At 37.8% G+C, this 23,069-nt stretch overlaps 1 protein-coding gene across 5 annotated transcripts in view; it reads left to right on the top strand.

Moving 5' to 3' along the window:
• Nucleotides 1–649: 649 nt before the first annotated feature.
• micu3a (mitochondrial calcium uptake 3a) overlaps nucleotides 650–23,069 on the top strand; it is a 26,964-nt gene continuing 4,544 nt past the window's right edge. For 2 of the 5 annotated variants that reach the window (XM_087810941.1, XM_087810951.1), the window contains exons 1-10: nucleotides 650–941; nucleotides 2,051–2,198; nucleotides 4,267–4,298; nucleotides 7,764–7,842; nucleotides 10,819–10,866; nucleotides 11,711–11,793; nucleotides 12,054–12,125; nucleotides 16,528–16,623; nucleotides 22,806–22,900; nucleotides 22,958–23,069. The exon at nucleotides 22,958–23,069 is cut by the window's right edge and continues 60 nt beyond it. In XM_087810941.1, the coding sequence (XP_087667067.1) occupies nucleotides 663–941; nucleotides 2,051–2,198; nucleotides 4,267–4,298; nucleotides 7,764–7,842; nucleotides 10,819–10,866; nucleotides 11,711–11,793; nucleotides 12,054–12,125; nucleotides 16,528–16,623; nucleotides 22,806–22,900; nucleotides 22,958–23,069 (1,044 nt within the window). In that variant the 5' untranslated portion in view covers nucleotides 650–662. Of the gene's footprint in view, nucleotides 942–2,050; nucleotides 2,199–4,266; nucleotides 4,299–7,763; nucleotides 7,843–10,818; nucleotides 10,867–11,710; nucleotides 11,794–12,053; nucleotides 12,126–14,045; nucleotides 14,088–16,527; nucleotides 16,624–22,805; nucleotides 22,901–22,957 lie in introns of all 5 variants that reach the window. The other 3 variants (XM_087810933.1, XM_087810925.1, XM_087810959.1) reach the window with 3 other exon arrangements.

Genomic DNA, 23,069 nt, shown 5'->3' with positions numbered 1-23,069 from the left:
TTTGTTTTCAAACCAAATATGTCCAAACATCCGCTTTTACAGATGATCTAGTCGACTGTATCCTCTCGTCCTCAGTCATCGCCGGGATCTCATGGTTTCTTGCGCTGCGGAGTACGTAATAAATGCTGCCATCTAGAGGCCGGAAGTTTAATTGAAACAGAAAAATAAACAAACCATGCCAATATTTATGTATTCATTTATTTAAATGAAAAGAGTTTTGTAAATATCAGTAAGTTTTAAATATCATTTCCTTCATTTTGTACGAAATGACAAAAGTATTTGTAAGAAACCATGTTTTTGTTTCTAATCAATGATAATACATTTTATTTATAAGGCGCCTGTCAAAGCTCAGACCGTCCAGGAAAATGTGTGTTGACATGTTTGTTTGAGATTTTTGTATAATTTATTTACACTTTATTTGCTTTTTATGCGAGAGAAATTCAGAGAAACTCATATAATGTGGATTTTTATTTTTACTTATATATTTTAGTCTTGTATTTTGGCAACAATAAGATGTATTCTGCAGTTAGTATCGTTTATTTATTGTATAAAATTGTCTTAAAACTCAAACCTGGGATCGTATTGTGACGGTCGCCCCTGAGATCTCGCGAGGATTCGCGAGAAGTCTCTAAAAGTTGCTAGTAATCACAGCAGCAGCAGTGATGACGTCACCAGCAGCTGCAGCAATGGCGGCTCTGCGCAGAGTGTCGGCGCTGGCGGCCAAAATAAACCTCCTTCCCGCGGCTCGACGAGACGTCTTCTCGGGCAGGTGGACCCGGAAGCGAGCGGCGGCGGCGGGGATGATGCTGGCGGCGGGCGCGGGCGTCATGGCGGCGGTTTACTGTGTGAACGACGCGGAGAAGAAGAAGATGAAGATGATGGTGAAGAGCATCCGACGCTCGGTTCCGTCTCTGCTGGCGACGCTGGAGGCCAAAGAGCAGGTGAGTCTCGACACGTGACGTCACACACGACAGGTGACGTGGAAACAAAAAAAAGCTTTAAAATAAAAGACTAGTTTCGTCAGGATGAATGACGTCATAGTGGTTCAGTTCTGGCGGAGAAAATGTTTCTCGTTTTGAACAACAAACACTTCCGGGGTCACGAGCGGAGCTTTCCAGCGCCTCCGGTGCTGAAACACCTGACCTGTCAATCATCGCGCACTGCTTCAGTCTGCCACGTTGTAGTGACGTCACAACTTACTGAGCTCACGTTAAAGCTTAAAGTCATAAAGTCAATAAAACGTGTTGACCTTAGTGGTTATTATGTAAACTTAAACATGTGTTTAGATGTTTATTCTTGTCTTTAAAAACAACCTTTTATTGTTTTATTCTTTTAAACTTCAACTTTCTTCCCTTTAGTTTGTATTTTTCTAATTTCGCTCTAAGAAGAATCCGTAGAAATTAAATTATTATTTTATTTATAGTTGTTAAAAGGATTTAAAATAACATGTTTTTAAAAAGCACTTCGTCAGGAAGTTTCAGTTCGCGTTCAAATTACTCAATTTTAATGTATTTTGGATACAAACTGAGTCTATTTTAACATTATTTCGTAGATGTTCTGTACGTTGTCTTTATTGTTCATGAACTTATTTATAATTTAAAGAAGTTGTGTTTTTCTATGAATAAATGTATTAAAAGTTAACAGTGAGATACAGAGAACAGTTAAAAATACAATTCATACAAAGATTTGCACGAAACAAAAGAGGCACGAGAAGAAAACTCCTGAGTTATCATCATAATCTCAGGTTCTACAAATTGAAATAAAAATAAAACTTGTATAATAAGCTTTTATTTTTGCTTTCTTCACACAGTACTACTAAGTTGGATATATTGTAAGAAGCTGAAATCAGTAACGTTGAACATTTGGCCACCGCCTCGTCGATAAACCAATAGCGAAGCGGTTAGAGGGCGGAGCACCCAATGATGTAGAGCCAGGCCATTACATGTGTATGTTGCGCAGCAGGTTCTATTGTTGTCGTCGTGCGTGACTCACAGGGTCAAGATGTGTTTTTCTAACCAAATGAGTTTGTTTTGAAATGTTTGTTTTGCAGGTGCGAGCGTTTGACTTCGAGGCCGGAGACGTTCACATGTCGTCGCACGAGCATCGCTTCCGTACCTTCAGCTCGGTGGAGTATGACGGACAGCTGTACATGACACCGCAGAACTTCATCGAGTCGGTCACCATGAGTCAACCTCGAGGTACACGCTTGAGTCTGACGATCAAACATACTATTGTCGATGACTTTTGACGAAACAACAAACAAGTAGAAACTAAATACAGTATTGTAGCCGTCAATAAACATAGCAGTGTGTAGAAAGGCATCATGGGAGTTCACTGTAGTGTGATAATAAGTGTGTCCCTCTGAATTATGATATTGTGTTTTCTTCTGCCGTTAAAGTAATGACATGAGATTTAAGCTTCTTTCAATATATCAAACTTAGTACTGTGTGAAGAAAGCAAAATTAAAGCTAATTATACAAGTTTTATTTAAATAAAATATTATTTGTCAAATTTAATTTCAGAGTTAAAATAAAATTCTTTAAGTCAAGTATGTATGTGTAGTATTGTCGAGTACTTGACTCTGGTGTTGTGATAGTGTAGTAACAGGAATATATGTGTAGTATTGTCGAGTAATTGACTCTGGTGTTGTGATAGTGTAGTAACAAGTATATATGTGTAGTATTGTCCAGTACTTTACTCTGGTGTTGTGATAGTGTAGTAACAAGTATATATGTGCAGTATTGTCGAGTACTTGACTCTGGTGTTGTGATAGTGTAGTAACAAGTATATATGTGTAGTATTGTTGAGTACTTGACTCTGGTGTTGTGATAGTGTAGTAACAAGTATATATGTGTAGTATTGTCCAGTACTTGACTCTGGTGTTGTGATAGTGTAGTAACAAGTATATATGTGTAGTATTGTTGAGTACTTGACTCTGGTGTTGTGATAGTGTAGTAACAAGTATACAGTATATGTGCAGTATTGTCGAGTACTTGACTCTGGTGTTGTGATAGTGTAGTAACAAGTATATATGTGTAGTATTGTCGAGTACTTTACTCTGGTGTTGTGATAGTGTAGTAACAAGTATATATGTGTAGTATTGTCCAGTACTTGACTCTGGTGTTGTGATAGTGTAGTAACAAGTATATATGTGTAGTATTGTCGAGTACTTGACTCTGGTGTAGATAGTGTAGTAACTAGTATATATGTGTAGTATTGTCCAGTACTTGACCCCTGTGTTGTAGTATTTACAGACCACATGATTCTTGACAAAGTCGTAACTGCTTACATTTCTTTTTGACCAAAATATGTTCAAACACAGTCAACTGTATCCTCTTGTCCTCAGTCGTCGCCGGGATCTCGTAGACTATCATTGTTTCATTAGCTGCGGCTAGGGAATAGAAGTTCCAGCCTTTAAAAGCTGATTTAGGCAACTGTATCCTCTCGTCCTCAGTCCTCGCCGGGAGCTCATTGTTTCTCCAACTGCTGAGGACGTAATGACTGCTGCCATCTAGAGGCCGGAAGTTTAATTGAAACAGAAAAACATGCCAATATTACCATTACTTACTTACTTACAATATTTATGTGTTAAGTATAAAAACAAATATATATATATATATATATATATATATATATATATATATATATATATATATTAAACACGCTTTATAGAAATATAAACCATAAAACAATTCAAATTCGCGTTAAAACGTATTTAAACCACTTTATGATTCAAGTGTAAAACCTTCTCTATAAAGTACACACAAGTGTGCGCGACGATGACAATCCTCGCCGTGATGGACGAGCTGCGAGCGAGTCGTCCTCGGAGGCTTCGCCGCGATTGTTTAGTCTGAGTGTGATGTTAGTCAGACGCTCGCCTCACGAAGATTCTCCCTCGTTCAGAAGTTTTTTTCCAGCCGGTACTCGAGTGCACCTGTAGCGTGTTTACGTCTCGCGCCGACACGCGTCGCGGCGTCACGTGACCTCTAATGCGTCCTTTGAAGTGAACTCTGTTGTATGGAAGGACAGAAGTCGTTTTACGGGGACGTTCCACGAAGTACAAAGACGAGGACGAGACACTCGAGACAAACAAATGGTTCTGTGATGACGACGGCGTATACACAGTGTGTGTGTGTGTGTGTGTGTGTGTGTGTGTGTGGGGGGGTGTGTGTGTGTGTGTGTGTGTGTGTGTAACATTAAGAGCATGTCTAGATAACACAGATGCTATCTGATCGCCCACCCAAACTCTGCTCTTCCCTCCAACAGACAAGAGGCCGTGGAGGTCCCTGACCAAACAGGTGAGTCATGTTTTTTTTAATTGTATTGTTCCTTTGTAGGTAGACACCTAGACGTGACATACCCCAGCCAAGGTGCCTATTTCACATGATTTTAATACAGCATAAGAAGATTAGAGTCATCGCTGTATCCTCTCGTCCTCAGTCATCACTGTATACCCTTGTCCTCAGGCATCTTTGAATCCTCTTGTCCTCAGTCATCACTGTATCCTCTTGTCCTCAGTCATCGCTGTAGCCTCTCTTCCTCAGTCACCACTGTATCCTCTAGTCCTCAGTCATCACTGTATCCTCTCGTCCTCCGTCATCACTGTATCCTCTCCTCCTCAGTCATCACTGTATCCTCTCGTCCTCAGTCATCACTGTATCCTCTCGTCCTCAGTCATCGCTGTATCCTCTCCTCCTCAGTCATCACTGTATCCTCTCGTCCTCAGTCATCACTGTATCCTCTCCTCCTCAGTCATCACTGTATCCTCTCGTCCTCAGTCATCGCTGTATCCTCTCGTCCTCAGTCATCACTGTATCCTCTCGTCCTCAGTCATCACTGTATCCTCTCGTCCTCAGTCACCACTGTATCCTCTAGTCCTCAGTCATCACTGTATCCTCTCGTCCTCCGTCATCACTGTATCCTCTCCTCCTCAGTCATCACTGTATCCTCTCGTCCTCAGTCATCACTGTATCCTCTCGTCCTCAGTCATCTCTGTATCCTCTCCTCCTCAGTCATCACTGTATCCTCTCCTCCTCAGTCATCACTGTATCCTCTCGTCCTCAGTCATCGCTGTATCCTCTCCTCCTCAGTCATCACTGTATCCTCTCCTCCTCAGTCATCACTGTATCCTCTCCTCCTCAGTCATCACTGTATCCTCTCGTCCTCAGTCATCACTGTATCCTCTCGTCCTCAGTCATCACTGTATCCTCTCGTCCTCAGTCATCACTGTATCCTCTCCTCCTCAGTCATCACTGTATCCTCTCCTCCTCAGTCATCACTGTATCCTCTCGTCCTCAGTCATCGCTGTATCCTCTCGTCCTCCATCATTACTGTATCCTCTCGTCCTCAGTCATCACTGTATCCTCTCGTCCTCCATCATCACTGTATCCTCTCGTCCTCCATCATTACTGTATACTCTCGTCCTCCATCATTACTGTATCCTCTCGTCCTCAGTCATCACTGTATCCTCTCGTCCTCATTCATCACTGTATCCTCTCGTCCTCAGTCATCACTGTATCCTCTCGTCCTCAGTCATCACTGTATCCTCTCGTCCTCATTCATCACTGTATCCTCTCGTCCTCATTCATCACTGTATCCTCTCGTCCTCAGTCATCACTGTATCCTCTCGTCCTCAGTCATCACTGTATCCTCTCGTCCTCAGTCATCACTGTATGCTCTCGTCCTCAATCATCACTGAATCCTCTCGTCCTCAGTCATCACTGTATCCTCTCGTCCTCAGTCATCACTGTATGCTCTCGTCCTCAGTCATCACTGTATCCTCTCGTCCTCAGTCATCGCTGTATCCTCTCGTCCTCCATCATTACTGTATCCTCTCGTCCTCAGTCATCACTGTATCCTCTCGTCCTCAGTCATCACTGTATCCTCTCGTCCTCAGTCATCACTGTATCCTCTCGTCCTCATTCATCACTGTATCCTCTCGTCCTCATTCATCACTGTATCCTCTCGTCCTCAGTCATCACTGTATCCTCTCGTCCTCCATCATTACTGTATCCTCTCGTCCTTAGTCATCACTGTATCCTCTCGTCCTCAGTCATCACTGTATCCTCTCGTCCTCCATCATTACTGTATCCTCTCGTCCTCAGTCATCACTGTATGCTCTCGTCCTCAGTCATCACTGTATGCTCTTGTCCTCCATCATCACTGTATCCTCTTGTCCTCAGTCATCACTGTATGCTCTCGTCCTCAGTCATCACTGTATCCTCTCGTCCTCAGTCATCACTGTATGCTCTTGTCCTCAGTCATCACTGTATCCTCTTGTCCTCAGTCATCACTGTATCCTCTCGTCCTCAGTCATCACTGTATGCTCTCGTCCTCAATCATCACTGAATCCTCTCGTCCTCAGTCATCACTGTATCCTCTCGTCCTCAGTCATCACTGTATGCTCTCGTCCTCAGTCATCACTGTATCCTCTCGTCCTCAGTCATCACTGTATCCTCTCGTCCTCAGTCATCACTGTATCCTCTCGTCCTCAGTCATCACTGTATCCTCTCGTCCTCAGTCATCACTGTATCCTCTCGTCCTCAGTCATCACTGTATCCTCTCGTCCTCCATCATTACTGTATCCTCTCGTCCTCAGTCATCACTGTATCCTCTCGTCCTCCATCATTACTGTATCCTCTCGTCCTCAGTCATCACTGTATCCTCTCGTCCTCCATCATTACTGTATCCTCTTGTCCTCAGTCATCACTGTATGTTCTCGTCCTCAGTCATCACTGTATCCTCTCGTCCTCAGTCATCACTGTATGCTCTCGTCCTCAGTCATCACTGTATCCTCTTGTCCTCAGTCATCACTGTATCCTCTCGTCCTCAGTCATCACTGTATCCTCTCGTCCTCCATCATTACTGTATCCTCTCGTCCTCAGTCATCACTGTATCCTCTCATCCTCAGTCATCACTGTATCCTCTCGTCCTCAGTCATCACTGTATCCTCTCGTCCTCAGTCATCACTGTATGCTCTCGTCCTCCATCATTACTGTATCCTCTCATCCTCAGTCATCACTGTATGCTCTCGTCCTCCATCATTACTGTATCCTCTCATCCTCAGTCATCACTGTATCCTCTCGTCCTCAATCATCACTGTATCCTCTCGTCCTCAGTCATCACTGTATCCTCTCGTCCTTAGTCATCACTGTATGCTCTCGTCCTCCATCATTACTGTATCCTCTCGTCCTTAGTCATCACTGTATGCTCTCGTCCTCCATCATTACTGTATCCTCTCGTCCTCAGTCATCACTATATGCTCTCGTCCTCAGTCATCACTGTATGCTCTTGTCCTCCATCATCACTGTATCCTCTCGTCCTCAGTCATCACTGTATCCTCTCGTCCTTAGTCATCACTGTATGCTCTCGTCCTCCATCATTACTGTATCCTCTCGTCCTTAGTCATCACTGTATGCTCTCGTCCTCCATCATTACTGTATCCTCTCGTCCTCAGTCATCACTATATGCTCTCGTCCTCAGTCATCACTGTATCCTCTCGTCCTCAGTCATCACTGTATCCTCTCGTCCTCAGTCATCACTGTATCCTCTCGTCCTTAGTCATCACTGTATGCTCTCGTCCTCCATCATTACTGTATCCTCTCGTCCTCAGTCATCACTGTATCCTCTCTTATACTTTATTAAAACACACTTTATGTAACTGTTAACCACAAAATAACTATAAAAGAAGTAAACTGTTGTGTCTTAAGTCAATGCAGTGAATCTAAAGCTAAACAAAGACATCTCTGTCACATGTGCTGCAGGAGCTGGAGAAGATCCTGTCAGACACTCCTCCGGTGTGGAGAGGATCCTCCAAACTCTTCAGGAACCTCCGAGACAAAGGTAGAACCTGCAGAACCTCCGTCGCCATCTTGTTCTTCAACACTACAACATGTTTTATCGTTTGTTTCATTCAAATCTTAACTTATTTTATCTTATCTTAACCTATCTTAACTTAACTTAACTCAACTTATCTTATCTTAACTCATTTTATCTTATTTTAACTTATTTTATCTTATTTTAACTTATTTTATCTTAGTTTAACTTATTTGATCTTATCTTAAAACTTAAAAGGTCACGTTGTCACATTATATTAGTTAGACTTGTATTTATTTTATATATAACATATTTTTCATTACTATTATTATTTGATTTCATATTTGTGTGTGTGCATTTGTTTGTGTATCTTTATACGTTTGTTTATCTTTTCGTGTGTGTGTATCTGTGTGTATGTTTTTGCATCTGTACATATATATGAGTGTGTGTGTGTGGTTGTGTATCTTTGTGTATCTGTGTGTATGATTTTGCATATTTGTGTATGTTTGTTTATCTTTGTTTTTATCATGTTTGTGTGAGTCTGTGTGCAAATATGTGTGCGCACGTGTGTCTGTCTAATATTATTATGTGACTTCATAATCCGCACATTTTCATTTGTATTAAAATTGTTATTTTTATTTTAAATTGTATTTACTTCATGTTTTATGTATTTTCTGGCCACATATTAAAATAAAATGTATAATAAACAATACATTTGAAACATGTGATATAGAAATCCTCGGAATAAATCAATAAATACGTGAACATTTATATCAAAGTGTATTATTATACATTTCAATATTATTATTATTAATAATAATATTATTATTATGACGTATTTGTATCATGAAATTACTGCATATGCTTTATTAATATCATTTTAAATATATGATTTAATTTAATGTTTTTAAAAAAGAACAGGATACAAACATATATGTTACGACTTTCTATTTGATGTGAAGCTCTGTGTGTGTTGTGCGATGATATTGTGTGTAAGCATGTGTGCATTAGTGTGCGACGCTCCAGGTGTCTCTTAATCCGGCTCTGGAACCATGTTGTCCTGCAACGACATGATGGACCTGCTGAACCTGAAGAGCTAAAAATACTCTGTTCTCCTGGAACCACACGGTGATGATGATGATGAAGATGATGAAGAAGATAAAGATAATGATGATGAAGATGAAGATGAAGAAGAAGAAGATAAAGATGAAGAAGAAGATAAAGATAATGAAGATGAAGATGAATATAAAGATAATGAAGATGATGAAGATGATGATGATGATGAAGATGAGGATAATGAAGATGATGATGAAGATGAAGATAAAGATAATGAAGATGATGATGAAGATGATGATGATGAAGATGAGGATAATGAAGAGGATAATGAAGATGAAGATAAAGATAATGAAAATGAAGATGATGATGATGATGAAGATGAGGATAATGAAGATGAAGATGAGGATAATGAAGATAAAGATAATGAAGATAAAGATAATGAAGATAAAGATGATGATGATGAAGATGAAGAAGATAATGAAGATGAAGATGATGATGAAGATGATGAAGGTGAGGATGAAGATGATGAAGATGAGGATAATGAAGATGAAGATTATGAAGATGATGAAGATGATGATGATGAAGATGATGATGATGAAGATCGTCTAAATCATCTTTTTCCATTTCACTGTGGACGACTTTGTTCTTTCATTAATGTTTCTGAAGGTGGAATCATAGTGTGGTGGTAGTTGAAACACACACACACACACACACACACACACACACACACACACACACACACACACACACACACACACACACACACACACACACACACACACACACACACACACACACCGAACACACACACCTATTTCTAAAAATATCTTCTCTGAGGTTTTGCTCGTCTGTTCCTCTACCATGAGAACACAAGTGTGTTTTTCCCTGTGTGAGTCTGTGTGTTTCTCTGTGTTGTTTGTGTATCTGTGTGTATATATGTGTGAGTCTGTGTGTTACTCCATGGTGGTTGTGTATCTGTGTGTATACACGTCTGTTTATCTGTGTGTATACAGTATATGTGTGAGTCTGTGTGTTTCTCCGTGTTGTTTGTGTATCAGTGTGTATATATGTGTGAGTCCCTGTTTCTGTGTGTATGTTTGTTAATCTTTGTGTATCTGTGTGTTTGTGAGTGTGTACGTTTTTGCATATGTGTGTATGTGTGTCTTTCTGCATATGTGTGTGTCTGTGTGCAGATGATTGTTTGTGTGCAAATGTGTGTGTCTTTCCTAAGTATAAAAACCATGACAGTCATGACTCAGCAGATATATATTGTACATTTACATGACAATACTTTGTTTCCTTGACTTGTTACTGTTTTAGTGATTGTGTGATGTGTGTACTAACTCATCACCGGGTTGTGTTGACGTAGAACTCCTCACGCTCTCTAAAATACTTCGATAAAAAACTTGTAAAAAACTCTTGAGTTAGTTCTCGAGAACTAAACCCATGTTTTCCATAGAATCCTAAACACAAGGTAATCCAAGCCTCGCTCAGATGTTAGCTGGTGTCACGTTTACACACACACACACACACACACACACACACACACACACACACACACACTCAGTGTAGCGTAACACTCAAGCGACTCACCCTGAACTATCTCCACCATCACACAGAAAGCGAAACAGATTCCTAAATGGGCTGCAGGCGAGAAAAGAATCACCTCCTGAAACATTTCTCACATGCTTATCCAAACACAGTCGCACACAAAGGGCAAGTACACGCACACAAAGGCGCGGACACACACACAGACACCTATCCGGACACTTAGGGTGCGGAGGACGGTGTGTGTGGCCGTGTCTCCAGGAGACACATTCTAAGATGCTATCTTCCTTGAAAGGAAGGATTATGTGTGTGTGTGTGTGTGTGTGTGTGTGTCTTTGAACATGTGTAGACGTAGTGTGTGTGTTTGTGTCGGCTGTGACCTTCTCTGTGTGTTACCAGGCATCATCTCGTACACGGAGTACCTGTTCCTGCTCTGCATCCTGACCAGTGAGTCGCACAAACGTCGCACAAACGTCGCACAAACGTCGCACAAACGTCGCACAAACGTCGCACAAACGTCGCACAAACGTCAACACAAGGAAGTGATTTTTAATAATATTTCTATTCATTTCTATTTTCTATATTGTTTATATTTTCTAAATGAATATGTTTTATTTTACACACACAGTTTTATTTACGAATGTGTTTGTGGTATCCCCTGTGTTATCTCAGGGTCAAAGTGAAGTAAATTCAATATTTGTACATTAAAAGGTTAAAAATGTTTAGTTTTAATTCAATTCAATTGATTTTAAAAATGATTTTATTCATATTATTTTTTATACACTTAATTGTTTTAGTAGTACTAGCAATAGTAGTAGTACATGTTGTAGTAGTATACAATTGTAGCAACAGTAGAAGAAGATGATAATCGTTGATTTAGTAGTACTAACAATAGTAGTAGTACATGTTGTAGTAGTATACAATTGTGGCAACAGTAGAAGAAGCTGATAATAGTTGATTTAGTAGTACTCACAATAGTAGTAGTACATGTTGTAGTAGTATACAATTGTAGCAACAGTAGAAGAAGCTGATAATAGTTGATTTAGTAGTACTCACAATAGTAGTAGTACATGTTGTAGTATACAATTGTAGCAACAGTAGAAGAAGCTGATAATAGTTGATTTAGTAGTACTCACAATAGTAGTAGTACATGTTGTAGTAGTATACAATTGTGGCAACAGTAGAAGAAGCTGATAATAGTTGATTTAGTAGTACTAACAATAGTACTAGTACATGTCGTAGTAGTATCATCTATTCCTGGAGGAACAAGCTCACACTGACTCTGTCACAGAACCTCACGCTGGCTTCAAGATCGCCTTCAATATGTTTGATGCTGACGGGAACCAGATGGTGGACAAGAGGGAGTTCTTGGTGGTGAGTTGTGTGTTTGTATCTGACCCTGTGTGTGTGTTTTTGTGTGTGTGTCTGTGTGTATACCTGTGTGAGTCTGTGTGTATATAAATATGTGTGTATCCATGTGTGTATCTAGTGTGTATATAAATATGTGTGAGTCTGTGTGTCTAGTGTGTATCCATGTGTGTATCTGTGTGTATATAAATATGTGTGTATCTAGTGTGTGTCTAGTGTGTGAGTCTGTGTGTGTGTCTAGTGTGTAACACTGATCTCCTCAACAGCTCCAGGAAATCTTCAGGAAGAAAAACGAGAAAAGGTCGAGAAAAGGTGACGCTGACAAATCTGCTCAGTTGGTAAGAAATGATTCTAGTATTTGTTAACAATAGATCGAACATAAGTACAAAATAAATACACATAAGAGTATATTAAAGTGTGTGTACTTCTCCATGTACATTATTGACAACAAAGTTTTCACCAAATATAAAATGATTCTTTACATGTAGAAATAACACATTTAATGATCTTTAAATGATCTTAACATGTTGTAATGTTACATGTTTGTACTTCATCTTAAATATACAATATTGGTATTGTACACAGTGTGTTCACATATGTTTACTCTACTCAACATGGTCATTTCACTCTAGTATATTCAAGTACACAGAGTACATGGAAGGTAACACATTAAGAGTGACAAGTATTTGACTCTAGTATATCAAGTACACAGAGTACACGTAAGGTAACACATTAAGAGTGACAAGTATTTTACTCTAGTATATTCAAGTACACAGAGTACATGGAAGGTAACACATTAAGAGTGACAAGTATTTGACTCTAGTATATCAAGTACACAGAGTACACGTAAGGTAACACATTAAGAGTGACAAGTATTTTACTCTAGTATATTCAAGTACACAGTGTACAAGTAAGGTAACACATTAAGAGTGACAAGTCATTGACTCTATTATATCAAGTACACAGAGTACATGTGGCTGCATTAAGAGTGACACAAGTATTTGACTCTAGTATATTCAAGTACACAGAGTACTCGTAAGGTAAAACATTAAGAGTGACACAAGTATTTGACTCTAGTATATTCAAGTACACAGAGTACTCGTGGCTGCATCAAGAGTGACACAAGTATTTGACTCTAGTATATTCAATTACACAGAGTACTCGTGGCTGCATCAAGAGTGACACAAGTATTTGACTCTAGTATATTCAAGTACACAGAGTACTCGTGGCTGCATCAAGAGTGACAAGTAACTCTAGTACTTTTTTTCATCATGTGATGAACCATCAAGTCAAAAATAATCAAAAAACTTCACTTTTTCAAACGCCTAACGAACTGTTTTGATTGACACACAGCTCATCCAATCAATGGGCGGAGCTTATGACAAAGAAAGCGTCCCATTGGTTGATGTTCTAACCTGTGGTCCAATCAGCTGGACTTTAACAAACATGCTTTTCAGTGAGTGTGTCGAGTCAGTTACTAGTTACTAGTTACAAGTTACTAGTAACTGCTTTAATCATTAGATCCTATTGAGACAAGAATCTATTCACAGGTATAGAATCTGATTGATTTTAGATGAAATTGTTTGATTAAAGTAGAAAAATGTTTGTTTATAGTTGAAAATTGTTTGATTATTGTTTGATTATAGTTGAAAATTGTTTGATTATAGTTGAAAATTGTTTGATTATAGTTGAAAATTGTTTGATTTTAGTTGAAAATTGTTTGATTATAGTTGAAAAGTGTTTGATTATAGTTGAAAATTGTTTGATTTTAGTTGAAAATTGTTTGATTATAGTTGAAATTGTTTGTTATAGTTGAAAATTGTTTGATTATAGTTGAAAATTGTTTGATTTTAGTTGAAATTGTTTGATTATAGTTGAAAATTGTTTGATTTTAGTTGAAATTGTTTGATTATAGTTGAAAATTGTTTGATTATAGTTGAAAATTGTTTGATTTTAGTTGAAATTGTTTGATTATAGTTGAAAATTGTTGGATTATAGTTGAAAATTGTTTGATTTTAGTTGAAATTGTTTGATTATAGTTGAAAATTGTTTGATTTTAGTTGAAATTGTTTGATTATAGTTGAAAATATATTATTTATCAGCAGAAATAACGAGTTATATTAAGAATCACTGATGACATCACTCTCTCAACATACAGTAACTAACGATATATTCACAAATGAATGTTGTATCTTCAGGCTCCACTAACATGTCTTTACCTTCTTATCCTCCTCTTTACCCATCATGCATCACTCTAGAGTATGCAGCTGTATGGATATCAAGTCGCTCCCATGAACAGCGTATGTATCCAAACTATGTTTTCTTGTTGTGGTCGTGGTTGATTTAATGTATCAAAACATGGTTTTTCCAACACAATGTATCCAGACTTACGATTTAAAAACTGAATCAATCAATAAAAGTCTATAAAATGTAGCTTTTTAAACAACTAATCATTTAAAAATACTGTTTGTTATTCAATGTTTCAATGGAAGTACGTCAGTGTCGTCAGAAGGTCGACTTAATTTAACATTTACAACGTTTAAACTTTTCATTGTATTATTGTTTTTTAAATAAAAACATCAATAATACATGTATAACAACATTTAAACTTGTTTTTATTGAATTATTAAATGTAATAACGTGTATTCTGAAACGGTTTTTATTTGAATATCGTGTATTTTAAAAATGGAAATATTTTCAATAAATATATTTTTTTTTTTTACTAATAGAGATTAAAATCCTTATTCCAATAATAATAATAATATATATATATTTTTTAATAATAACATCAATAATACATTTATAACAACATTTTAACTTGTTTTTATTTAATTTTTAAATGTGATAATGTATATTCTGAAACTGTTTTTATTTAAATATCATCTATTTTAAAAATGGAAATATTTTCAATAAATGAATAAATAAATATATATATATTTTTTTTAATTCTAAGCCTTATAAATGTAATATAATAATGTTTTAATAGTGACACCAGACCATACTAACAGAGCACCGAGCTACTTGATCCAACTCTGGACCAATAGAGGCACACAACGTTTTTTTCTTTTATTGGAATTTGAATATAAAACTCTGTAAAAAACATTTACAAATATATATATATATATATTTATATCATTATTTCAAAAAACGAATTCAATTTTTCAATCTAGAAATGATTGATTCTGTTATAAAATAATAATTTCATGCTTTAAAGACAACAAATTAAAATTTTCAATTTTAAAAAATCAATATTTCGACGCCTCTGATTGACGTCCATAGTTTAGTATCAAAGATTTTGTTTAAACGCAGTCGATCCAGAAAAACATTTCAATATATTTGATCAAATCCAAAAGTAACGTTTGAATATCTCACGGATGAAACGACGTCTTTCTTTATCGTCACGAAGTCGTTGGAACCTTGGATTCACGAGCTCTCGGCGGCGGCTCAGATCGATGGTGAGATGGATGATGGCGTCGCAGGCGGCGCTCCGTCCATCAGAGTGATTGATGGCTGGAGAGGGTTATAGATTGAAAGGAGGGTCACTCAAGATCAGCTCTTTTAAAAGAGAGGGATTTAAAACGACTTAAGTCTCTACGGTTCTCATGCTAACGACTAGCAGAGGGGGCGGGGCTCCAGCGGCGAGGGGGCGGGGCTTCAGAGGACGAATGAATTCAAATAAAAAAATGATTTTCTTAAATTAAATATTTTGTCGATGACGTGCGACTACATTGATCGTTACGCATGTCATCGTGTGATTGGCTGAGACGTGCGATCATGTGACTTGGATAAAAATAAGTAGAGATTTTTAAGCATTGAATTTGAATATTTGAATAAGTAATTTATTTAATTTCAATCATTTTTTACTTATTTTTCATTCTTTGTTATGAACACGTTTGATTTTCTTATTCCAATACTTAAATAAAAAACAACATCTGAAAAATATAAAGCTTCAAGATTTGAAATGTTAAAATTAAACCATTAAATATTTACTTTAAAGTTTGGAGCCATATTTTCTGCAGTTAATGACTTATTATTATTATTATTGTTATTGTTACTGTTATTGTAATTATTATTATTATTATTATTATTATTGTTATTGTTATTGTTACTGTTATTGTAATTATTATTATTATTATTATTATTATTATTATTATTGTTACTGTTATTGTAATTATTATTATTATTATTATTATTTTTATTGTTATTGTTACTGTTATTGTAATTATTATTATTATTATTATTGTTACTGTTATTGTTACTGTTATTGTTATTATTATTATTATTATTATTGTTACTGTTATTGTTATTATTATTGTTATTGTTATTATTATTAGTGTTATTTTTACTGTTATTGTTATTATTATTATTGTTATTGTTTTTATTATTGTTATTATTATTGTTGTTGTTGTTATTATTATTGTTATTATTATTATTGTTATTATTATTATTATTGTTATTGTTTTGATTGTTATTATTATTGCTATTGCTATTATTATTGTTATTGTTGTTATTATTATTATTATTATTATTATTATTATTATTATGAGTTTGTGTTGTTGTTGTGTGTGTGTGTGTGTAACAACCAGCAGTGATGAATGTGGTAGTTCTTTGTGTTGTTGTGTGTTTGTAACAACCAGCTGTGATGGACGTTTTGTTGTGTGTGTGTGTGTGTGTGTGTGTGTGTGTGTGTGTGTGTGCGAGTGAAGCGTCTGGACTGACCACACACACCTGCTTCTCCAGGTGCTAAAAAAAGACAGTCAGGAGTTTGTGGCGAGGAGTTACTGGGACGTCCTGAGACGCGGCGCCAGCCAGGTTCTGTTCTCCGACCTGGCAGAGGTACGAACTCATGACCCCTCATGTTCTGGTCCTGCAACCATGTACCCCGTCACTGAACCCTCCTGTCATCCTGTGACCTTCATGAGTCATGAGTTTTCTGTAGGTTCATATCATTTGTTACTAATCACTATTAACGTGAAGATACAACTTTTATTTTGACTTATCATCATATTTGTTGTATATCTGTTGTTGTTGTTGTTGTTGTGTGCTTCCGTTTGTGTACACGCGTCTGTGTTGTGTTGTGGTTTTTGTGTCACTGTTTTTAAAAGAAAATGAAACATGTGAGCAGCAGTTGTTTGTCACAATCAAATGTAAACATGTTCAATTCAACCATTAAACATTAAAAATTAGATGCTGAATGAGTGTGAAGGATCATGGGAAGTGGGGGTGGTACAAACTGTTGGATTATAGTTGAAAATTGTTGGATTATAGTTGAAAATTGTTTGATTATAGTTGAAAATTGTTGGATTATAGTTGAAAATTGTTTGATTATAGTTGAAAAATGTTTGATTTTAGTTGAAAATTGTTGGATTATAGTTGAAAATTGTTGGATTATAGTTGATAACTGTTTGATTATAGTTGAAAATTGTTGGATTATAGTTGAAAATTGTTGGATTATAGTTGAAAATTGTTTGATTATAGTTGAAAATTGTTGATTATAGTTGAAAATTGTTTGATTTCAGTTGAAATTGTTTGATTATAGTTTAAAATTATTTGATTATAGTTGAAAATTGTTTGATTATAGTTGAAAATTGTTTGATTTTAGTTGAAAATTGTTTGATTATAGTTGAAAATTGTTTGATTTTAGTTGAAAATTCTTTGATTACAGTTGAAAATTCTTTGATTGATTGATAAAGTTAAAACAACAGATGCTGAATGAGTGTGAAGGATCATGGGAAGTGAGGGGGGGAACAAAGTGGGCGTGAACAAAGCCGGTCCGGGAAGCGCATCATGAAAGGAGAAGCCGCTCGTATCTTAAGAAATATGTGTTTACTCAACAGATTAGTCACCGTGTTACCTGGAGGAGGGTTTGATTGACAGGCGGGGGGGGGATGAAAGGGTTGATCACCTCTGTGTTTGTCTGCTGGAGGAGGAGATGATGGACATGAAAGAAGACGTGATGTGTGAGCGACGACGAGGAAATAAAGTAGATCGTGGAGTCATGTTACCGTCAGTAATGGACGTGAGTCAGTGGGCGTTACACCTTAGTTACATCAGTAATGACTGTTTTCAAAGTGTGAGGAAGCAGAAGAAGAAGAAGAAGAAGAAGACGCACCTGGTGTCGTAGCTGCAGGTGTCGTCACATGACCATCAACTTCCAGGAACCATCGTCTTGTTTGTCAAACGTGTCTGACTTTAGTCTCTGAGACGATGATGATGAAGAACCTCAGCAGAAATGTTTAAAAAATGTAATTCAATCATTTCTATATTCAGTATTCATTGTTTTTCTTTAATATAATAATTGAATTTAAATCAATTATTTTCTCTATATTTGCACATAGTTTTATTTTCTAATTCCAATCATTCAAAAATAAATGTTCTAGATTCTCTATTTTCAATTCAAAGTCTTTTGAATTCAATATAAATGTGTTTAATATTGACAGCAGTCGACACCAATGGAGGGACTTCATGTAACTTTTCGGCCAATCACGCGTCAGGAGACGAGCGAGTGGATCTGTGCTCGATTGGATTGGTCTGATCAGATAACACTATTAAAGCAACATTTTATATTGAATTTAAACACTAAACATTTGAATTAAAATCCAAATTAGGGAGAAAATGTTTGAATTATTGGAATTAAAATACAAAACTCTATGTGTAATTAAATTTTAATTTAGAAAAAATATAAAAAGGCTAGTTTAACTTATTAAATGTAAAGAAAATGATGTAATATCTTGCGTGGTTTTTACTCCGGACACTCTGGTTTCCTCCCAAAACTCGGGGAAATTGTCTGTTATATGAGTGTGTGTGTGAATGGTTGTGGTCCTGTCCAGGGTGTCCCCTGCCTCTCGCCAAAAGAAACTGGGATAGAATCATATATTCAAAAACAACTTTTACTTTTCTTTGAAAAAATCTATTCTTTTCAGGTACATTCAAAAAAAAATAAGGTTTTTAATTTCAAACTTTAGATTTTTCTCGTTCCATAAATTCATTCATTGAATTTTTATTGACACCAGGAGATGAAAGAACTCAAATGTTTACAGTTGCATCAGATGGTTCTTAGAAAGACGGTAGAAAAGTAGTAAAAACTCTCCTCATATCTTCTCCTCCACTGGCTCTGGATTGTAGGATTTTACGCTGGAGGTAGAAACTCTCGAGCAGCATTTTGATGCATAAATGTTTCCTGTCTCGAGACGCCGAGGAAACGAGATCCTCTCGATCCGAGCCCTGCATCGACCACAGCATGGCTGTGGACCCGGGCCAGGATTGGGGGTCGGCTGGGGGGGAGGGTCTCGGGGGTCGGCTCCAAGGTTTTGGGGTTTGCTTTGCTGCTCCAGTCACAACAGTCTGGTGTTTCTTGTGTGATGTTGTGTTGTTTGCATGTGCAGGACGACCTTCAGATGAATCCTGTCTTTCCTCTTTTTCTCTGTTGACATCCTCCCTCGTTCTTCTTCCTCTTCTCTCCTCCTGTTTTCATCCTCCCTCGTTCTTCTTCATCTTCTCTCCTTCTGTTTTCATCCTCCCTCGTTCTTCTTCCTCTTCTCTTCTGTTTTCATCCTCCCTCGTTCTTCTTCCTCTTCTCTCCTGTTTTCATCCTCCCTCGTTCTTCTTCCTCTTCTCTCCTGTTTTCATCCTCCCTCGTTCTTCTTCCTCTTCTCTCCTCCTGTTTTCATCCTCCCTCGTTCTTCTTCCTCTTCTCTCCTCCTGTTGTCATCCTCCCTCGTTCTTCTTCCTCTTCTCTCCTCCTGTTGTAATCCTCCCTTGTTCTTCTTCCTCTTCTCTCCTCCTGTTTTCATCCTCCCTCGTTCTTCTTCCTCTTCTCTCCTCCTGTTTTCATCATCCCTCGTTCTTCCTCCTCTTCTCTCCTCCTGTTTTCATCCTCCCTTGTTCTTCTTCCTCTTCTCTCCTCCTGTTTTCATCCTCCCTCGTTCTTCTTCCTCTTCTCTCCTCCTGTTTTCATCCTCCCTCGTTCTTCTTCCTCTTCTCTCCTGTTTTCATCCTCCCTCGTTCTTCTTCCTCTTTCCTGTTTTCATCCTCCCTCGTTCTTCTTCCTCTTCTCTCATCCTGTTTTCATCCTCCCTCGTTCTTCTTCCTCTTCTCTCCTGTTTTCATCCTCCCTCGTTCTTCTTCCTCTTCTCTCCTCCTGTTTTCATCCTCCCTCGTTCTTCTTCCTCTTCTCTCCTCCTGTTGTCATCCTCCCTCGTTCTTCTTCCTCTTCTCTCCTCCTGTTGTCATCCTCCCTTGTTCTTCTTCCTCTTCTCTCCTCCTGTTGTCATCCTCCCTCGTTCTTCTTCCTCTTCTCTCCAACTGTTTTCATCCTCCCTCGTTCTTCTTCATCTTCTCTCCTCCTGTTTTCATCCTCCCTCGTTCTTCTTCCTCTTCTCTCCTCCTTCTTTCATCCTCCCTCGTTCTTCTTCCTCTTCTCTCCTCCTGTTTTCATCCTCCCTCGTTCTTCTTCCTCTTCTCTCCTCCTTCTTTCATCCTCCCTCGTTCTTCTTCATCTTCTTCTTCTGTCAATGTTTTTTCTTTTCTGCTTTAACGTCAGTCTGGAAGTTTTGTTTTCTGACAAGCTTTAATCATTTGAACTCAAGTTGAATCTGTATCATCTTTAGTACAAACTTAAATATTTATAAACTTTACGATACTATCTGGATATTCAACAATACTCTTTTTATGTTATTGTAAATATTCACAGCATGTTTGTTTTGTGCTGCAATTCAACTTCTGGCCGCTAGATGGCCTCATTCATAATGACCCACTTTAAGGAAACACTTAAAGTTCTTTAATTTTATCACATAAATTGCCTAAAGTTTAAATACTGGGTTTAATTACTGACTATCAGCTAGTTCCGCATGTTAAAAGACGATGAAAACTACTTTGGTAAGTTATGCTATAGTTATGGCTCCCTAGAATTACTTCTTGAGGCATCATAGTATCTTACTCTCTGTGAATCTCTGTAGTATTACGCTGCAAATCTCTGTAGTATTACTCTGCAAATCTCGGTAGTATTACTCTGCGAATCTGTGTCATATTACTCCGCGAATCTCTGTAGCATTACTCCGCAAATTTATGTAGTACTACTCCGCGAATTTGTGTCGTATTACTCTGTGAATCTCTGTAGTATTACTCCGTAATTCTCTGTAGTATTACTCCACAAATATGTGTAGTCTTACTCCACGAATCTCTGTAGTATTACTCCGTGAAATCTCTGTAGCGTCACTCCACAAATCTGTGTAGTATTACTCCGCGAATCTCTTTAGTATTACTCTGCGAATCTCTGTAGCATTACTCCACAAATCTGTGTAGTATTACTCCGCGAATCTCTGTAGTTTTACTCTCCAAATCTGTGTAATATTATTCTCGAATCTCTGTAGTATTACTTCACAAATCTGTGTAGTATTATTCCGCGAATCTCTGTAATATTACTCCGTGAATCTCTGTAGCATTACCCCACAAATCTCTGTAGTATTATTCCGCAAATCTGTGTAGCATTACTCCTCGAATGTATGTACTACTACTCCACGAATCTGTGCCGTAATACTCTGTGTATCTCTGCAGTATTACTCCGCAAATCTGTGTAGCATTACTATGCGTATGTCCGTAGTATTATTCTGTTGTATTACTACTCAAGCCAAGCTGAGTAATAGGGAGTATTATGCAATAGTCACTTCAAAACAAATGAAAGCTGAAGACTACAACACCAGAGTCAAGTACTTGACAATACTACACATATATACTTGTTACTACACTATGGCAACACCAGAGTCAAGTACTGGACAATACTACACATATATACTTGTTACTACACTATCACAACACCAGAGTCAAGTACTTGACAATACTACACATATATACTTGTTACTACACTATCACAACACCAGAGTCAAGTACTCAACAATACCCCACATATATACTTGTTACTACACTATCACAACACCAGAGTCAAGTACTCAACAATACTACACATATATACTTGTTACTACACTATCACAACTCCAGAGTCAAGTACTCAACAATACTACACATATATACTTGTTACTACACTATCACAACACCAGAGTCAAGTACTGGACAATACTACACATATATACTTGTTACTACACTATCACAACACCAGAGTCAAGTACTCAACAATACTACACATATATACTTGTTACTACACTATCACAACACCAGAGTCAAATACTCAACAATACTACACATATATACTTGTTACTACACTATGGCAACACCAGAGTCAAGTACTGGACAATACTACACATATATACTTGTTACTACACTATAACAACACCAGAGTCAAGTACTGGACAATACTACACATATATACTTGTTACTACACTATCACAACACCAGAGTCAAGTACTCAACAATACTACACATATATACTTGTTACTACACTATCACAACACCAGAGTCAAGTACTCGACAATACTACACATATATACTTGTTACTACACTATCACAACACCAGAGTCAAGTACTCAACAATACTACACATATATACTTGTTACTACACTATCACAACACCAGAGTCAAGTACTGGACAATACTACACATATATACTTGTTACTACACTATAACAACACCAGAGTCAAGTACTGGACAATACTACACATATATACTTGTTACTACACTATAACAACACCAGAGTCAAGTACTGGACAATACTACACATATATACTTGTTACTACACTATAACAACACCAGAGTCAAGTACTCAACAATACTACACATGTATACTTGTTACTACAGTATCATAATGTATCGTAGTGATACACACTCCTGGTACACAGGTTCAGACGAACACACTCCTCAGTAGAACTTCCAGACTGACGAGAGGATGCGACGCTGCCTGATGTTTGTCTGCAGCTCCTTGAATGTTTGCACATGTTGCACTTTGTTGCTTCTCACCTGCTCGACGGTCGTTTGCTGGAATGACGATGAAGCTGCTTCTCGGCTTCTGCTCTCGACGAACCTTCGACGTTCATATCTCTGACATCTTCTCTCTTAATGTCCTCCAGCGAGCGGACGAGAGCATCACCATCGACACCACGCTGCTGGTCCACTTCTTCGGCAAGAAGGGGAAGGCGGAGCTCACCTTCGACGACTTCTACAGGTGAGAGACTCACAAGGTCCTGAGACGGATGAGATGAACGGACTCGTCCTCCTCCAGGTTCATGGACAACCTTCAGACCGAGGTGCTGGAGATCGAGTTCCTCACCTACTCCAAAGGCATGACCACCATCAGCGAGGAGGACTTCGCTAAGATTCTTCTGCGCTTCACC

The sequence above is a fragment of the Callionymus lyra genome, chromosome 1 (genome assembly GCF_982586985.1).
Source record: "Callionymus lyra chromosome 1, fCalLyr1.hap1.1, whole genome shotgun sequence".
In the NCBI taxonomy this organism is placed as follows: domain Eukaryota; kingdom Metazoa; phylum Chordata; class Actinopteri; order Syngnathiformes; family Callionymidae; genus Callionymus; species Callionymus lyra.
The sequence above is the reverse complement of the archived record's forward strand: the minus strand, read 5'-3'. Positions and strand labels throughout refer to the sequence as shown.